Here is an 18,695-nt window from a genome sequence, read left to right on the forward strand (position 1 = left end):
GGGAGAAGGAAGAACACCTGTAAGAGAAGTCCAAGGTGTGTAAATCCATGAGACCTGATGAGACCTCACAGTTCCCATGAGAGCTGGCAGAGGAAGCATCTAAGCCACTACCCATTGTATTTGAGAAGTCTTTGCTCTCACCCTCCCATCTTCTCCATTCTATCCCTATCTCTTGCATTTCCCTCCTGCTCCAAGCAAGGACACGTCCACTGGCATGTGCCAACCTTGGGCAGGCTTGTGCTCCACCACACCTTCATGAGAAGTTTGCAAAAGGACAATCCAAATGTCTGGTGCACAGAAATCTGAGCCGTGGGTAACCTGCCACTGACACCCCAGCAAGGAGCTGGAGGAAGGGATGTCCACTGTGCTGATGTTTTCCAGGTGCTGCCACACCATGATCCTCATAGCTCAGAGGGTTTGTGTTTGTTTTGCTGGGATCAGCACTGGTGTGGCACCATGGGGAGGTGACAAGGTGACATGATCCAAGCCAGGTGACACCAGCTTCACTGAGGGGGATGGAGGAGAGCTGGCAGCTCGTGAGGCAGCCACGAGAGCAATGCTTCCTGGTGTGATCACATCAGATAATCTGTTCCTCAGTTCCTGAGGATCAGAATTACACACAGCAGCGCCAGAGGAGCTCCCAGCACAGCTGCTCCCCACTGAAAGTGGCCTGATAAAACACATCCCTGTGCAAGCCAGGCTCAGCAAAGGGACAGTGTCACCAGCACGGCCACAGGAGAGCAAGAATAACAGTGTCACTGCCAGCTACACCAGACCTTGGGCCAACACCAGCCTGCAATGGTGGAGGAGAAGGTGGACCCAGCCCACAGACAGATGGTGGGGAGCCCTCTGGGATGGCTTTAGCAAAGCTCATGGACTCATGGCAGATTTTCTAGTGGGACATGAGGACAAAGTTGGTTCAGGGAAGAAGGACATCATGAGGTTCACTGGAGCTTCACACTCCCAGCTCAGATGGACTTGTCCTTCTTGCCTACCTTACCCTTCCAAGCATTGCCAGGCTTTGTGTTGTGGTGTGCTGTAATGTCCCATTTTAGACTTCCAGGTCACTTCCCCAGGTGTGCCTGTACCTCTCTCCCTTCCCCCTTGCCCCCTTGCTGAGTGAGTCCTGTCAATCAGGCTGAACATTCCAGCAAGGCGTCGTGTGGTTGGTCAAGTTCAAAGGATGCCCCTGTGCCCAGGGGTCATTGGCCTGTCTGGGTGTCATCTTCCCCTGAGACCCTGCCCCTCTCACCTGGTTGGTGGCTCACCTGTCCCTCCCCTCCCCCTGTCCCTGAGCTTAAAAGGTGATCAGACCATGCGGCCGGGATTCTGTTGGAGCAGTTGCTCACGTTCAGACCTCTGTAACCATGGAATAAACCTCTGGACATTAAACCCTCCAGCAGAATCCTCTCCTTTTTCTCTTCACCATCGCCTGAAGCCATTCCTCCTGAGGTAAACGGAGTTCATAACAAGCCTGGACTTGTTCAGTGCCCAGCTGCAACCACCAGCAAGCCAAGGTATCTCTGGGGTGACACACCGCAGTTGCTGCCTTTGGCCCAGCAGCGAGGGTCAGACTGGCCCAGGCACAATCTAACTGGCAATATTGGGAGCTTTATTCCAATAGCTTTGGCTTTAGAAGCTTTTCTCTGTGATTCTGCAGACCCACATGGAGAGGAGCAGGCTGGCTTCAGGGAGATCTTAAGAGTCCTTTCCAGAGCCTGAAGGGGATCTCTAAAAGAATGCTGAAGAGGGATTTTTACAAGGCCAAGAAGTGACAGGCCAAAGAGTAATGGCTTTAGCTGTAAGAGGGGAGATTTAGATTGGATATTAGGAAAAAAATTCCTTCCTGGCAGGATAGTGAGGCCCTGGAACAAGTTTCCCAGAGAAGCTCTGGCTGCCCCATCCCTAAAAGTGTTCAATGGGACTTGGATGGGACTTGGAGCAACCCTGGCTAGTGGAAGGTGGGGGTGGAATGAACTGGTTCCACAGCAGGGGCTGGAATGAACTGGGCTTTAAGGTCCCTTTCAAACTAAACCATTCCTCAGTTCAGTGATTCTAAACTTGATTCAAGCCAAGAGCTGCTCCACTGCTCTGGGGTCCTTCCAAGCAGTCCAGTGAGGCTGCTACATCCCAAGGAGCAAGGGGAGAAATTGATCCCTCTGGAGATATTGAGGAGAGTCTCCAGATGCTTTGACTTTGCAGACATGCCCTTGGTGTAGCTTTCTCCTCTGTATCCTTTGGGCAAGGGGAGATGGCTGCTGCATCCCTGGACATTTCACAAGCTCCAGCTTCCAACAGCCAGATCCAGCACCACCCTTGACTCCATCTTTGACAAGGGGAAGGCAGGGGAGAGATGCCAGGCAAAAACCAGTTCTGGCTCCCCCCGCCTTTACAGTCAAGGACAAGAGATGCTGTGTGACTGAGCCAAGGCATGCAGCAGACCCAAAGAGACCAAAGGCAGTATCAGGGCTTTTTGTGCAGGACTGGATGTGAAATCCTTGCTCCCACCAGTGGCAACCATCAGCAGCTGGCAGAGCATCATCTCTGTGCGAGTTCACTGAATTACCACAGACTAAAAATACCTGGGCTGTGGGAAATCACAGGACACCTCCAAGGCATGCTCTGAAATGGTGGCTGCAGAAGCCAGGGGCAGGCATGGAGCTCCACGGTGGGGTGAAGAGCAGGAGAAAAGAACAGCAACCACTCCCATGGCAAGGCCTCCCAACCAGGAACTGGCAGGGAGGGATGTTTCTGTGCTCCCTGCCTCATCCTGGCACGGCCACTGCGACCCTCTTCTGATTTCCACCCAAAACCACCCTACAAAGTCCAAGCTTTCCCAGCTTTGCTGCTGCCCATGGGGTTCTCCAGCAGCCCTGGGATTTTCAGGGAACTCTGCACCTCCAGGGCTTTTGTGTTGAGGGAAATCACACCAGGACAACAGGCTGATGGGGCTGGGGAAATGGGGGAGCCCCACAAGTGAAGGGTGCCAATGTTCCTTTGTGCTGCTGTGTTTCCCAAAACCCAGCCCAGCTGTGCCTCAGTTTCCCCAGCTGAAGGTGGTATATCCTACAAAGTGACCAGGCTCTTGGAGACATTGATCACACAGTGCTGGGGAGGTGGTAGATGAGTGCACACCTTCCACAGATTTCTTTGGAGCAGATCCACCCTGCAGATCCCCTGGCCCTGGCATGTGCAGAGCAGGACTTCCAAACTCTCCTGTTTTGTGTTTCTTCTTACAGGTCTAACATGTGGCATCCTTCTGCTTTGGAGCAGCAGAATAAACACACTTACAGCTCCCAGCTGCCTCAACCAGGGTGATTTTTTTCCTATATGGAATGGATAGTAAAGGAGAAGAGTGCCAAGGTCCCCATCCCAAGCTAGACACCCCAGTCTTCCCTGGCATGGTCCATCCACTGCTCTCTTCCCAAACAGCTCAGGTGCTATTTCTCAATATGCTTTTTCCAAGCAGCCACAGCAGCACCTGGTCCTGTGCCAACCACGGTTTCAAAACCAGTTTGCGAGCAGGAAGAGAGAAAAGGCAAACTGGGCCAACTCCCAACTTCCCAAAGCATGGGACCTCACTGGAACAGATAATGGGAATGGAGATTTCAGCTCAGCTTCCATCCCCAATAACAGTCTCAGTGAGGAGTGGCTGGGATAAAGGCCAACAGCTTCATTCTCTGCACAGAACAGCAATGGAAGAGTGGGAGCAGATGTCCAAGAGGAGCACATGGATACCTGGCTGAGATGACCCAACAAGCAGCCTCCACCACCACTGCTCTCTCCCACCTTTGTGCTTCTGGACTGTTTCTGCTTCCACACACCAACACAAGGAGTCCCCCCCATGCCTCCCAAGGCAGAAACCTCCAGCATCCCACTCAGGCTAGAGGGAAGGCCAAGTTCCAGCACTTGCCATGGGCCACTGAGCCACCTATTCATCCCTGCATTCCTTGGCAGAGCCCCAAGAGCAATGAAAACCCATCAAAGGACCTGGGAAAGCACACCAAGCTGTGCACGGATGAGATGAGCTCCAGTGGAAAAAAAAGATTGGATTGGCTTGGCAAGAGAGGCGAGAGGCTGATCTCCCACTGAGTCGATTTTGAGAGCTCCACTGGGGTTTTTTAATCCAGCAGGAGATTTCTGCCACCTCCCAGGGTTTGAGTGTTTTTGTGACAGACCTGCGGGTTGCCAAGCAAAAATGAAGTCAACTCTGTCGAATTCCCCTGCCGGCTGGCACGGCCTTTCCCCTGGCACCTCCAAAACAAGTCAGCTCTTGTCCAAGGGCAGAGAAATGGCAGCTCAGATTTTTGCCTGCTGTCTGGGCAAAAGGATAACGCAACACATGGGGCTGATGCAAGTACTGGCCCATTACTCCCTTTACTGGACGGATTATGGACTGCTCTCACACGGCTCCTCTGTCCTGACCACCCACCTGGTGGCAGGAAAGCCCAGGACAGCAGGGACATGGGAAGGAAGGGACTGCCACAACTCCCCCGTGATGAAGCTCCATGACACTCACCATCCTCTGTCTCCTGCCAGACGATGCCCTCCAGGTTGACGCTGGTGCCAGGCTCGCAGGGGCCCAGGCACTCGGGCTCGGTGGCCAGGGCCACGTCGCACGTGTTCACCCCCACCGAGCGCGTGCGCACCATGATCTGCTCGCACGGCGACGAGATGTCGTTGTTCACCACGGGGACGAGGAGATGCAAGGGCAACACTGCAGGCGTAGAGACTGGAGATTCCATCTGCGGGGAAAAAGAGAAGTGTGGTCATTGTCAGGATTACTGCTGGTAACACAGCAAGGAGAGCAAGTATCAACAGATATTTACATTTCTGGAGAACCTCAAGCTCAGAACTGCCACCTTCAGTTCACGGCCCACACGCCATCAGAGGACAAGGATCTCGCAGGGCTCTGCTGCCATGCCCATGTAACCCTGGGGAGCTCTGTAGTCACAGAGATCACAGCCAAAAGTCCTTGTGCAGGAGATATCTGTGCTCCTGCTTGAAAGAGCTCGTGGCAAGTTCCTTCCCCGACGGCTTCTGTAATCATGCCCGCTGAGGATGCCTCTTGGCTATGGCTCAGATGTTAATGCAGTCAATGACTTTGGACCCCATGGCTCCCTAGAAGAGCTTCTGCTCAACCAGCAGGACAGGACAAACGAGTAGCAGACTCCCTCTGGCACCCATGAAAACCAACATCCTTCTCCTTCCAGAACCACCCTGTGACCACCTGCAGACACAGGCACTTGGATCACATCCCTCTTCCCTATGCAAGTATCTGCTTCAGAGCCTGATCCAGCCATTGTGCTCTCTTTGCACACAGAAACCAGATCCCACAGCCAGAGCTGGGCTTGGAAAGCCAACAAGCCAACATGCCAAGTGGAAGGCCAGCCAAGCAACCCTGCTGCTGAGAAGCCAAGGCCCTTGGCCGCTCTGCCACGCAGGCAGATTACAGCAGTGTCAGGAGGAGGATGGCTGATGGGCTGATTCTGTGGCTGGCCAAGGCAAGGTGGAGACCTTCTCCTCTTTGGGGCTCATCAGCCAAGCCAGCCACAGCCAGGCACCCCTACACCTTGGCTTGAGAGGACCTGCAGCAAGGGGCGAGCGGCTCCTCTTCAGCTGAGACTTCCCCTCTTCACCATTTGTGATCTTTAGGCACTGGGCTACCTCAGAAGAGAAGCAGACTGAGGAAACCCATCACATCCACAGCAAGTGCTGACCTGGGTTCCTGTTTCAAGCAGGCAAAGATTCCTCTAGAGCACCCAGTTGCACTCCCAGACCCTCTGAAACTCTTCTGAGGGAAAACAATAGACCTGGAGAGCCCAGGTTTGTGGTTACCAAGTGTGGACATGGGCACCAGCCCAGCCTAGCTGCTGACTCCCATCCTGGTCCTGACCAGCTGCTAAATTTCCCTGCTCTCTCTCTTGCTCACACATCTCCCTCCTTCCAGCAGGGGAAACAACTCCAGCAGAACCTTTCATGTCCAACCCAGCCTGCCCCACCCGATGGGGTAACCACAGCAAGCGCCTGGAGCATCACATCTCCCCACCAACTGCTGACCCACAGATTCTCTCCACAGCCCTGGTGACACAAATCTCTAGGCAGAGGAGCAGAGATGAGGACATCACATCCTGGCTCTGATAGGGCAAGTGGATTTGCTTTTCCAGCAGAACACAAAGCACCTTCTGTCTACAGCCCTCTCCCAGTATTGCATCCATCCTCTCTCTAGACAGCTCATCAGAGCAACATGCAGCCCACCTGGCACTAAAGATGGCCTGGAGGTCTCTAACAGCAGTGGTTGGACCCCACAGTGCCCTCCCCAGCAGCACAGCTTGTCATCCACAACCACCTCCAATCTCCCAGCAACAGAACCAGCTCTCCCCCAGGAGCCCATCTCCAGACCATCCACCTCCAAGGCTGCCATAGGGCCAGTGGCCCAACTGCACCCCATGTGATTCAAGAAGGGTGGTTTTGGCATAAAACCGCCCCAGAAGGCTGCCAGAGGAGCTTCCAGAAGACTCCCACAGGAAAATCACCCCCCAAAACACAGCAAGCTCATCAGCACATCCAGGGCAACATGCTCCAAGGAAGTGGGATGCTTCTTAGAAGGGGTTCCTCAATGCCCCATTCTGCAAAACACACATCAGTCACCAGCAAAGGAGGGTGGTGGGCAGCAGGAAGAGCCCAGGGAGTGGCAGGGATCACTTTCCCCCATTGCCCAGGGAGTGGAGGCTGTGTGTGCATGTTGGAGACCTGCTGAGACCGTTCAGCTTCCTTCCACTCTGCAACAGAAACCACAGCGCAGCTCAGGAGCGTTTAATTACAGTTCCAGCTCTGCTAATTATTGCCCGGTCACATTCGTAATCTGCATTATGCCATGGTGCATAATAAGCAGCTCACTGAGATCTCTAATAAGCAAGGCAGCTTGATGGGATTTCATATCTCACCCTGCTCTGTAATAAGCAGCCTCTTTCAGCAGCCGTGGGGAGACAAGGCGGCTCTCCTGCTCCCTTGCCCCAAGCTCCAGAGCAAAATAAAAAGGTTCAGGATGGTTCTTCAAGGGTGAGGGCAGGAGCAGAGGTTCTCCACTGGGACACAACCGAAAAAAAAACAACTGAAAGCCATGCTGGAGGAAAAGACACATGGATCAATCCCTGAGATTCAGCTCCCCCTCTGTGTGTGCCTTATCTCTCGTTGCCATGATCTTTTCACCCTCCAGCTTGCTGAGCAAGGTCAGGAGATGCAGGATGGCTGGGAGAGCCCTGCATATCACGGGGCAGCTCCCCTGGCTGCTCTTCCCCTCGGAGGGAGAGAGGGAGCCTGGGGCAATGCTGGCTGGGGGTGGTGGGCAGCACTCACGCCCCACAGCAGTGCATTTCTCATCACCTCCAGGGCTGTACTGACCGAGATCCCCAGCTCCAAAAACGAGCACTGTACCTTCTGGCCACCCCCCATACCGCTTTTAGGCCCTAACTCCCCCTTGCAGAAATAAAATTTCTTTCTCTTTCCAAGCTCTAAGATGAAACACCGGCTGCACTCAGACTGCTGGAGGAAGCTGGTGTGTGTGCAGGGGAGTGAGATGGGGCGAGGCTGCAGTGTGCCAGCGCTGGCCATCCGTGTCCGCCCGCCGCTGCCTCCCCTGCTGAAAGCCCTTTGTGTTTGTGGCGGAGGCTTTCCCATCACGAGGAACGTGCTCTCCCCAGCGCCGAGGACACAAGTGGAACGGAGCCAAGCCCGGGCGGCAGCGGCCGGCACAGCCTCTGCTCGCTGGGGGAAAAGCAAATCCACCCAGAGTGCCCGGCGATGCCAACGGCGCCGTGGCATGCCAGGCTCTGGGGGATCATTAAATCCTACCCCTCGTTACAGCCGCCCCCAGGAAGGTGCAATGGGGTGCCACGGTGGGTGCTGGCATGGAGAGATGCACACAGAGCAGTGCCTGCCATCTTAGCAGCACTGGTTAGTGCATCAGCTGCCCTCAAGGGGACAGAACAGCAGCAATTATTAATGAGAGAGTGAGAAGAGGGCAAACCAGAAATAAAAACACCCCACTGGTTTTAATGTCATCTAGACCACCCATTCATATTTATGAGAATTTTGGTTTGTCCTCAATAATAAAAGTCAGGCAAGAAAAATGCATTTTGGAGTGATAAAAGCCAAAAGCAAAAATCCCCAAGAAGAGCAACTAGCAGAGATATCTGCAGTGCATTTCCAAGGGCAGAGAGGGTGTGAAGGTGCAGGGCACCCCCGGATCTGTCAGCAGAACTCAGGGTGAGACCACCAAAGCATGTGAGATGGTTCTAGGCTCCAGTGTATCCCCACATGAAGAAGCTATGCAGCACCATGTACCATTTTTCTCACCTACAAGGTCCTTTCACTCCTGCAGACACAGAGACAAGAAAAGCCAAGAGGGAGCTTTGTTACTAGTCACAAACTCATGACTCTGTGTCAGAAGACAGAATATGGACCAAAGGTGCTCCATCACAGGAGCATTGCTCTCAACACGTCCCATGTCACTGATCAGCTCAGCTCAACATTTGGGTGCTCTGATGTTTTCACTCCTGTCACCACATGCCCCACAGCTTTTCTTTTTCAGAGTAGGAGCTGGGAATGTTAGCTTCCAGCTCCTTGGTGAGAGACCCCCAGGGAGCAGATCCACCCGGGCATCTCTAGACCCCCAAACCACAGCACCACAGTGCCTCTTCCCCTCTGCTGACCCTGGAAGGAATTTCAAAGAGTCTTCTCCAACCTGACCCCCAAAGCTGGGTATGCAGAGCCTAAAGACAAAATCCCTTTGTTGGCTCTGGTGCCCACTATGTCTCTAATTCCATCTTAAATCCACCTGCAAGCAGAACTCCCAGTCACATCATCCCAACATCATCATCCCAACACACTGGAGGTACAGGCTCCAGAAGATCCCCATCCCAAACAGTGCAGGTGCCACTTAACCCTGACTGTTTGCTGGCTGGAGTTCTCCAGCAAGAAAGCGGCCAACAAGAGAACAAGAGCTTCCAACAAACACCCACATGCAGGGAAATAATGGTGGCACAAGTGTCAGGTCCAAGGATGGAGCCAGGAGGGTGGCCTGGGACACTGATCCCAATCCTGCTGCCCATTGCTCTCCCCTCTTGCTGTAGCAGGAAGTTGAGGTTGCTGACATCAAGATGTGAAAAAAGGATTCTGTTCTAGACAAAAGTCTGCCTTTCCCTGGATAAACACAAGCTCAAATAAACAAAGCTAGTTATTTCTACAGGCCACAGGAACACTTGGGGAACATATGGGTTCCTTAGCTGGCAAATCTGAGCCCACAGGGCAACAGGGCAGTTGCTCTAAGAAAAAGAGATTGACATTTGTGACAGCCCTCCCTTATCAAGAAGCAGTAAATGCCACAAGGAAGGATTAATGCTTCCATGTGCTTCCATCTGTGCAGAATGCAGTGGGTTCAGCGTTGCACTCCCTGAGTTTGCCACTCAGAGAAGACAAGTGAGTGTGGGACCTCCTGGCCAGCACCACCACCAAAGAGCCAGGCAATTCAGATGGGAAGTAAGGAGTTTTAAGGAGCAGAGATCCCAACTTCCCAGCCCCAGGGCTCTCAGCATCCCCCTAAAAACATGCCAAGAGAGGCCAATTCCCCACCACTCTCCTTCACAACTTGTTCCCAGTGCTCATCACCATCTGCTTCCACCCATCAGACTTGGGATTCATGGCATCTCCCAGCTGTGGGGCTGCTGATGCCAAGGTGTAATGGGAATGCAGTACCTACAAAAGGTGCCTCTGTGTCCTTTCCTGCCCATGCTCCAGCTCTGAGATCCAGGAGGGGGTTTGCTCCATCCATGCAAACACTCTCCCTGGCCAGCAAGTCCCTGCAGAATGGCCAGAGCAGATGGTGGCCAAAAGGATGGCACAATGCAGCCCAGTGCTGGCGTTGGCAGCACATTCCCAACTCAGATCAGTTTTATCTGGGCACTTTTGGGCAGACCTGGCTGAGCAAGTCTGTTCTGGCCACAGGAACCAAAACCTGGAAGAGGATTACCTGCATAAAGCTCCCAGCCCCACCACCAGCACCACCAAAACCACATCTGGTCACAGTTACTGGGAATATCAGGGTGAGCCATCCCACCCAGTGACACTGGAGGCACAACCTCCCACCATGCCAGTGCTGGGGGCTGATCCAAGTACCCAGCTGATGCAGACAGCTGGGTGCTATCAACCTCAGCCACACTGCTGGGGAAATGCAAATACAACCCAGCATGACTTACGAGGAGCTTTCTCTCTGCAGAGGAGAGGGGAATAAAATCACTGCTTGAACACAGCCTGTCTTATCTCAGTGCTTGCAGCGTTTTGAGATCAAGAGGAGGCAGACACCGCAGAGGCACAGCCTTGCATATTACTGTGTCTCCAATAAAGCCAGGAATAGTATCCAAGGCAGACGTGCTGGCACCAAGTCACCTGCTCCAACCACTTACAAGACTATCAGATCTGCTCCTGGAAGGGAAAAAAAGGTGTCTCCAGCAGGAGAGAGGTAGTGAAGAGCAGTGATGAAAGGGGACAGGTGACATAAGTGAGAGACATGGGAAAGAAATCCAAGCTGGGACCTCTGTGCATCAGTCCCACCACATGTCAATGGGTCTCCATTCAGCCTCATCAAGCACTGATATCCCACATATGGGCCACAGGTCTCCTCATTTATTGAATTAAAATATGAAGCAGCTCAGTTGGTGGGGAAAAAGGGAAAGATCCCATGTGGAAAAGCAATGGAGATGCATCTGGGTCATAGCAGAGCAGAAACTATTAGAAACATAGAGCCTGACCACAGATGGCCACAAGTACCCTTCACAATGACCAACCCAGCCTCCTGCTCCTTCTTCAGCACTGCTGCTGCCATGGTCAGCTGTCATCCTCACCTCTGGCAGTGCTGCCTGAGCAGGAAAGCTCTAAAGACAGCAAGTGACTTCCCACTGGGAACCCAGGTCCCCCATTACCCCCCACAACCTGTACCACCCTTCTGCCAACACAGCCAACCATCACAGATGCATGCAGCTTCTTGTATTTCTGTTTCCTACATCTCCATCCTCCAGCATCCCCAGCCATGTCTGCTGCAAGTCAGGTTTCTATGTGGAAGAACCACTGTGAGGGAAAGTCTTGCTTTTGCTATTTTTTTTCCACCAAAATAACCAGGCAGCTGCACCCGAGGATCCGAGCAGTGCTCAATAGCTGCCATTAACAGCACTTGCTGACCAGCACATTTAAGCAGGCAAAGGAGAACATAAAAGGTTTCACAGTGCCTCAGTGCATCAATCTCCTGCAGGGAGGATACAAATCTATGAGACCTTTCACAAACCACTGGCAGCTCCAGCCACTGTTAAGAGCCATCTGATAACCACCAGCTCCACAAACCTGGCCAAATGACACAGAGGCTGAAACAGCCAAACTACAGACATCCCTAAAACCCAAATTTGCAAGGCAGGCATGAGAAATCAGATGAAAAAGAAGGATTTTCATGGCAAGTGGCTTTCACTTGCCTACAGGGTCTGCCTTGTGCTACACAGCACACTGGCCAGCATCCTGAGCACCAAGCACAGACCCCACCACCCTAGGGATGAAAAACATATTGTAGAGCTTGGAATCTTCATTCCAACAGATCAAGAGATGAGTCTGAAGGAGGCTGGAAAAGCAGGCTCCTGGAGACAGCAAGAACACAAAAGTTACCAACAAACCTTGGCACGGATCACCAAGCAAGGACTGCAAGCCAAAGCTGACACTTGGTAGGTCAGGGCTGAGGAAAGAAGCTGGCACAGCAGTTCAGCTCTCTGTTAGGGAATAACACAACTCCACCTGCCTGCCTCAACTTTTCCTTCAGTTTTTTCACCCATTTTTTCCTCTACCTCAGTCTCACCAATCTAAACCCCTAAAACATGGACAATGTGGCTGCAAGGCCTCCAGCAATTCATGTCAGGGCACAGCCACGTGTGCACACACACCCACAACCCTACATGCAAACTCAGAGCATTAATAATTTAATCACTTTTAATTAATGCTTATCCAGGCACAAAGTCCTTACCTTTGAAAAGCTGCAGTACACAGGAATCAGTCAGAGAGGGGAGACAGCTCGGGATTTACAAATCATTTCAGCACAAAATTGGATTCTTGTAAATACAGAAGGGAGAAGATGGATCCAAGACTCAAAGTAAAAATGAGCTGGGCTCAGACCTGTCTCATCTAGGATGGGCTCCTCTGCTTGCTTGGTGCACAAGTCCAGGGACCAGCTTTGTCCACATCCATCCCAAAAGCCAGTGCCCACTTGCAGGTGAGAGTGGACAAAGCCACCACAACCACTCTGTCACTGTAGACCCATGGCAGACAACACAACCACGTGCAGGGATGTGGTTTTATCACATCACTAAGACACCAACTTTTATACTCATAAAGCACAAGAGTTGATGTGGTAAAAGGCCCTGGTGTTTTCAGAGCAGAGCTGACAAAGAAGAGATGGAGTGTAGGGTAAAAGATGGGCTTTGTTTGGGGGTGTTTTGATCAACCAAGCTGTGAATGTGGTGTGGGACAGCTGGACCTTCCACAACAGCCAAAGCTGTGGCACTGAGTTGTGCCTCCAAGGCCTCAAAGAGGGCCAAAAGCAAATCCCACTCACATTCAGAGTCCCTGTGCAAGAAACTGGGGGAATATGGAGTTACAGACATACATAAAACAGCCAAGCACCAATCCAAGGTGATCCTTTCAGTGACCTGGAGGGGATCATCTCCAAGATGCCATCTTAATATCCCAGAATGGCTTGGCTTGGAAGGGACCTTAAAACTTATCTCATTGCATCCCCCTGCCACGGGCAGGGACACCTCTCACAGGTCCATTCATGACAGAAAAGGACACAAGAGACAAACTGAAGGAAGTTCAAAGAAGAGGCACAAAAATAACAGGCTGAGGGGATTGGTTTGGAAGAGAAGATTAGAAGAGCTAAATATGGATAGCTTGGTTCAGTTACAGCTATGTGGGGACACAGCCATAATCTACAAATACATGGGGGATGAAAACATCAAAGGAGAGAGAGGAATTACGCAGAGGATGATGCAGAGGAGCAAGGAGGAAATGGGATGAATCAATGAGAGGAACGTTTAAGACAGACATTGGCCACAGCTTTCTGGCAGGGAAACTGTTCCTAAGTATACCAGTATTTTCCAAGTGAGAAAATCCTTCATCCTTCCCTTGCTCTGCTCCTTCTTTCTTTCCTACAACCCTCCATTAATATCATACAACATACATCATTCCCCACAGCACCTCCTAAATGCTGCTGACACCCCAGATCCACCCCGTGCCAGGCTCTGAATCCCCAACAAGTCACATTCCAGGTCTTCCCAAGACACAGCAGCAGCTTCTCCTTTTAGAGAGCCAACATCCAGCAGCTTTGGAACTGCCCAAGTTCAGATTAGATTTGCCAGGTTTTGGCAGGGTTTTACTTAAATTTTGGCAGAGTTATCTTTTCTTGATGTTCTTCCACACTGCAACCATGATAACAAGCATCTCTGACAAGAGAGCAGCTTCAGCTCTATGATCCACCTCCATGGCTGGACCAGGAGGTTCATGGCCAAGCAGATAAGAAAAAAAATCCTTCTCTTATCCCATCCATCTCCCAGCAAATGGCAGTGGCAAGATGGAGAGTTTTCTAAGCAGTTCTCGTGCACAATAAGCTGTCTGCCCACAGCTACAAAGAGCATTTGGTCCTGAAGGGCCTGTGGATCATGGATGAGAAGCCAAGCCAGGTGCTCAGGGCTCACACCTGTAAAATTTGTTTAGGGAAGGGCTGGGAGGGAAGGAGACAGTGCTCGGTCCCTGCAAAGCAGGGTGCACCTCCTGAAGCACCCACACAGCCCCTGGAGGAGGTCTAGCACTGGGAGGGCACCAGAGTACCACAGCTGTGACACCATGGTGGCACCATGAGAAGCGCTGTGTCCAGACCATGGGGTGCACACAGCAATGGACTGGGGGAAAAAGAGGCAAATCCATTCACTGGATGCTTCTCCCAGAGAATTTCCATCACATCCCACATACACCATGAACACCAGAGCATTTTTACACATGGGTTGTAGCCAGGTATTGGCAGCTCCTGGAGAGGCTCGATTCCAGGGTGAGACACACATATTTCAGATGCAACAAGCAGCAAAGTCTAGGATGAGTTTCAGATCTATTTATCCCTCAGGCAAAAGGAGACATCTTCCTTCCATCTATTTAATACTAAAAACCTGCTTTGGTATGATGTGCACGTCCCAGCCCCTGCAGGCTGCACGTTTAGGAAGCCGCCCACTTGGCTCTCATCTCCTCTTCTTTGTAGGTTTTGCTCCAGTTGCCAGGAGAGATCCTGGTGCTTTCCAGACACAAAGCCAGCTCTGTTCCATGGCCTGATGGGGAGGTTACAAGAGAAGAGAGAGCAAGAAATGAGCCCAATCACATGACACACAAGAATGTGGGTGAGGAAGATGGTGTCACCACATGTGTCTCATAGCAGTGGCCACAGAGAGGGCACTGGTGTCTGGAATGTGCCTCTGTCTCCCAGCACACAAGAGGGAAACCTCAAGCTAACACAGGAATGACAAATGTGCTGTGTCCCATGACTACATCACCCCCACTCCCCAAACCCCAGTTTTTCAGCAAGTTCTTTCAATCATGCTGTTTTTAAAAGAGTCGATATTCCTATTCTGGCCAATAAATGCTGGGCTCATCCCAACCCTTCAAGCAACAGTTTGCACCCATGTCCATCAGCTCCCATCAGGAACATGCAGGACACAGCAAATGCCACAGAAGTTTTTAAAGCCAATTCCCAAGGTTTTATAAATTACTGAAATCAAGATGCTGCCTGCACAGAACAGTGCCCGGACACCGACCCCAAAGCAGCACAGCATGTGCTCATATTGCCATGAAACCTCTAGCTGAGCTGCAAGAGGAGCAGGAACGAGCTTTCCACGTGAACCCACAGGCTCCCATCACCTACCCTCACTCCAGACTTTAATTCCAGCCTCGAGGATGAAAAGCAGTTTTCCTGTCCTTGGCTCAAATGCCTCTTGGTGCCTCTGCTCTGATGACAGAATCACAGACTGGTTTGTGTTAGAAGCAATCTCAAAGCTCATCTAGATCCAAGCCCCCACTGCAGGCAGGGCCATTTGCCAGGAGGAGGCAGAGCCTGTGCTCCTGTGGGAGCCAGTGCCTGGCTGCAGGACACAGCTGGGCTGTGATGCCTCAAGGTCTCACCTGGCAGGGCCTGTGCTGACGAGCAGCAGCCGCCAGCGGTCGAGCAGCACGGCTGGGGAGGATCGATGGCTCCCTGCAGGGAAAGCTGAGCAGCCAGGGAGCAGAGGAGCTGAGCCAGAGCCAGGCCAGAGTGTAACTCATCACCTGCAGGCCACCTACAGCCAGGGAGCACTGCAGCCACTGTGGGGCTTTCAGCACATCCCAGGGAGCAGAGGGAGCTTTGTGATTCGCATCACAGGACTGTGCCGCTCGCAGCCATGCTCTCCTTGAGAGTGCTTCACATAAAAATAGAAAAATAGCTTCAAGTAGCTGCTTCATCAGCTCCTCTGGACCACACCAAGGGGAAGAGCTTGCATTGAAATCCAAATCAGCCTCCACCAAACAGGGATGGATGCTGACACCACCCATGGCTGAAGCTTTCTGTTAGTCCAATTAAGCTCCAGGAAGGTTTTTAGCCTCTAACCTCACATTTCTCAGGCTATGTGCTGGGACACCCACGGGTCAGCAAATTCCAGCTAATGAGAAATTGTTCCCCTTTGCCACAAAACAAAGCAAAATGAGAGAGAAAACAGTCACCACTGAAAAAACACCATCCAATGCCAGCAGTCACTATGCTTCCTTCCACCCAGCAGCACCTCAGACAGCACACAGACATGTCAAAATGAAGATGCCAGGGGCTGGTGGGCACACAGATCAGGGAGTAGCAGGGCCAAGTTTATATTCAATCAACACTGGATTTTTAGCTGGCATCTCTAAAATAAGGCAAAGATGCTGCTGGAGTTAGACTCATCATAAGCAAGCCCAGATCTCCATAAATTTCATTTCTTGCCCTGCCAGAATTTCTTTGATTCTTCAAATTTCCAGCCAGCTACGGCAGAGAAATCCTAATTGCATGAGGAAGAGTGGAATGATAATAAATAAGGAAGTTTTAGCCCCAAGCTTGAGTATTGGGGTTTGCTGGCCACCACAGACCCAAACCTGGCCACACATGATTAAAATTCAACCATTCCCCTGGGGGCCAGAGGGACCACGGTGCTGTCAGCTCCAACAGGCAGCCCATGGAGGATAACACAAGTTGTGTTTGGAAACACACAACAGAGTCACAAATCAGAGCCTGGAAGGTTTTTATGCCCAGCAAGAGGGGCATAAATAGAGGGCAGGAATGGGGAGCCAGTGCTGGCCTGGGAAAGCAGCCATGAGCTCAGCAATGGATTAGCCCACAGTGGTCATTAAGCACCCCTTGCCTGCATGCCAAGGGTCCCAGCTGCAGAGAGCTCTTCCAAGGCAAGAAAAGTCAACAAGGAGCCAGCATTGGGCTCAACAACCTGCTGGCTGCATGGTTCCATCTCCTCTCCTGCATTGGAGAAAGGTGGGAGGGATCAGGGAGCTCCACATCTCCTCTCCAGGGCTCTCCCTGCCCAATAGTTAGCTTTGAGGGATGATAAAAGAGTCACTTTGACCAAGAAATGCTGAGGGTTTGGGGTCACATGCATAAAAAGAATGTCCTTAGCACAGGGGAAGCCACGACCCCACAGCTCCACATTTCCAGGTTCTTTGGGAAGACAGTTCCATAGTGTTTCTTGGCATTTAATTCTTAATTAGTGACATAACTCTTTTTTATAGTCTTTTATATAGGATCTTGGAAAGTTAAAACAAAAAAAGAACAACAAAAATACAAAGGCAGGTAGGACAAGCAGGACACCAGAACCCCTCCCAGGAATGCCACTTGTTCAGTGCCATGATCTAATGGAACCCTGTAAGAGACAATTCCTCATTATCAGTGGGACAGTCTTCCAGAGCCTACTCTGGAAGTTCCACAACCCCTGCAATGGTTGTCCAACAGTTTTTGATACCTCTGCTCCAGCCTGAAGCAGCCAAAATGCATTTCTGTCAGTAATAAACCCATCTGACCTTTAATCACACTGTCTCTCCTGGAAACACACAGGCAGCATGTCCATACACATCCTGTACTCCTGCTCACACCTGAGGAAAAGGAACAACAGCTTTTTATTGATAATAATCACACAAGATGTTGTTTGGACAGACAGAGAAGGTTCCCACAGTGCCAACCAGCAGCTCTGGGATGGCCAGGACATGCTAATGAGCTGCTGGTCTGCAGGTTGGGGATAGGAAAGCAGGCACTGGCCAGGGAGAACCAGGGCTTTGCAAGGCAGGAAAATGTGCATGAAGGCAAGATGATGGATGGATGGATGGATGGATGGATGGATGGATGGATGGATGGATGGATGGATGGATGGATGGATGGATGGATGGATGGATGGATGGATGGATGGATGGATGGATGGATGGATACTTGTGCAACCCCTGTGCTCAGAGTAGTGTTGGCAGCAAAAGTCCTCACTGCTCACCCTTCCCATCATTTGGGATCTCTGCCAACATCTGACCTGATGCTGGCTTTTCCCAAGCCAAAGCAGGGGAGTGGTGCCTGTCTGAACACCATCCAGGTGTTCTTTAGAGCAGAGACCATGGCAGTGTCCCCTAAACATCACATAGCTCACAACCAGAGAGCTTCCCAAGGGCCTTCAAGAGGCTGCTGGCAAAGGAGAGGGGCACAGCTGATACGGCACATCCCAGAGATGCTTCTTGGCCAAAAAAACCAAACACTGGCATTTGAAGGGCAGTGTCTCAGAGAAGGAAGCTGATGGCTGCAGGGATGAAAGCCTGAGTGTCGGTTTCTCGGCTGTTTGGGTGACCTGGGAAGGCCCGGGGTGGCCTCGGACAGCCCGCGCTTCAAAGGACGAGAAGAGGCTTCAGATCTTTCCTCGGTCTCGGTGTTTATTAATTGTTTATCTAAAAGATTTTCTCTCGGCCCGACAGAGGTCTGCACAGCAGCCAGCCATGGGCACACTGAGAGCCCCCGGGGCAGTCACCTATCTTTATACTCAAAACTACATATACAATATTTATCATTTTTCCCCAATACCTTTTACCCTTATTAACCAGTGCACTTTTAGTAATAACCAATCCCAAAGTGCCAACATCACCACAGAAGATGGAGGCCAAGAAGAAGAAGAAGAAGGACAGGACACGCCCCAATTCCTCCATCTTACTTCTTTAGACCCCCCTGTACAGAAATCCCAAACCCTGTGTTTCACTCTCTAATTAACTTATCCCTTCACCATTCACCCAGTGAAATCCTCCCATCCTCATACAGGTGTCATCTCCTGTGCAGGATCAAAGTCCAGCCACCAGACACTTCTGGCAACATTCCAGGACTCCCGAGCCCCCCAAGGGTGGTCTCGGTCACTCTGCACCTCAGTCCTGAGGCGCTGAGATCCCACACCTGAGAAAAGCTGCATGGGCACTGGGAAAGGACCTAGGGCTGGGAGGGGCTCAATGGGATTAAACAGTTGAAACTTGGTAAAAAGCCTGGAAATCACTCCTTTGACATGGAGGAACACCAAAGGACAGGAGGAATAAGG

The 18,695-nt window shown here is 51.6% G+C and overlaps 1 protein-coding gene across 3 annotated transcripts in view; it reads right to left on the reverse strand.

Annotated features, from left to right (window-relative positions):
• The window catches only part of ZNF609 (zinc finger protein 609), a 66,391-nt gene that overhangs the window by 11,265 nt on the left and 36,431 nt on the right, over positions 1-18,695 (reverse strand). For all 3 annotated transcript variants that reach the window (XM_063169315.1, XM_063169314.1, XM_063169316.1), the window contains exon 3: positions 4,520-4,745. In XM_063169315.1, the coding sequence (XP_063025385.1) occupies positions 4,520-4,745 (226 nt within the window). The remainder of the gene's footprint in view (positions 1-4,519; positions 4,746-18,695) is intronic.

This window comes from Melospiza melodia, chromosome 15 (assembly GCF_035770615.1).
Source record: "Melospiza melodia melodia isolate bMelMel2 chromosome 15, bMelMel2.pri, whole genome shotgun sequence".
NCBI classification, from domain to species: domain Eukaryota; kingdom Metazoa; phylum Chordata; class Aves; order Passeriformes; family Passerellidae; genus Melospiza; species Melospiza melodia.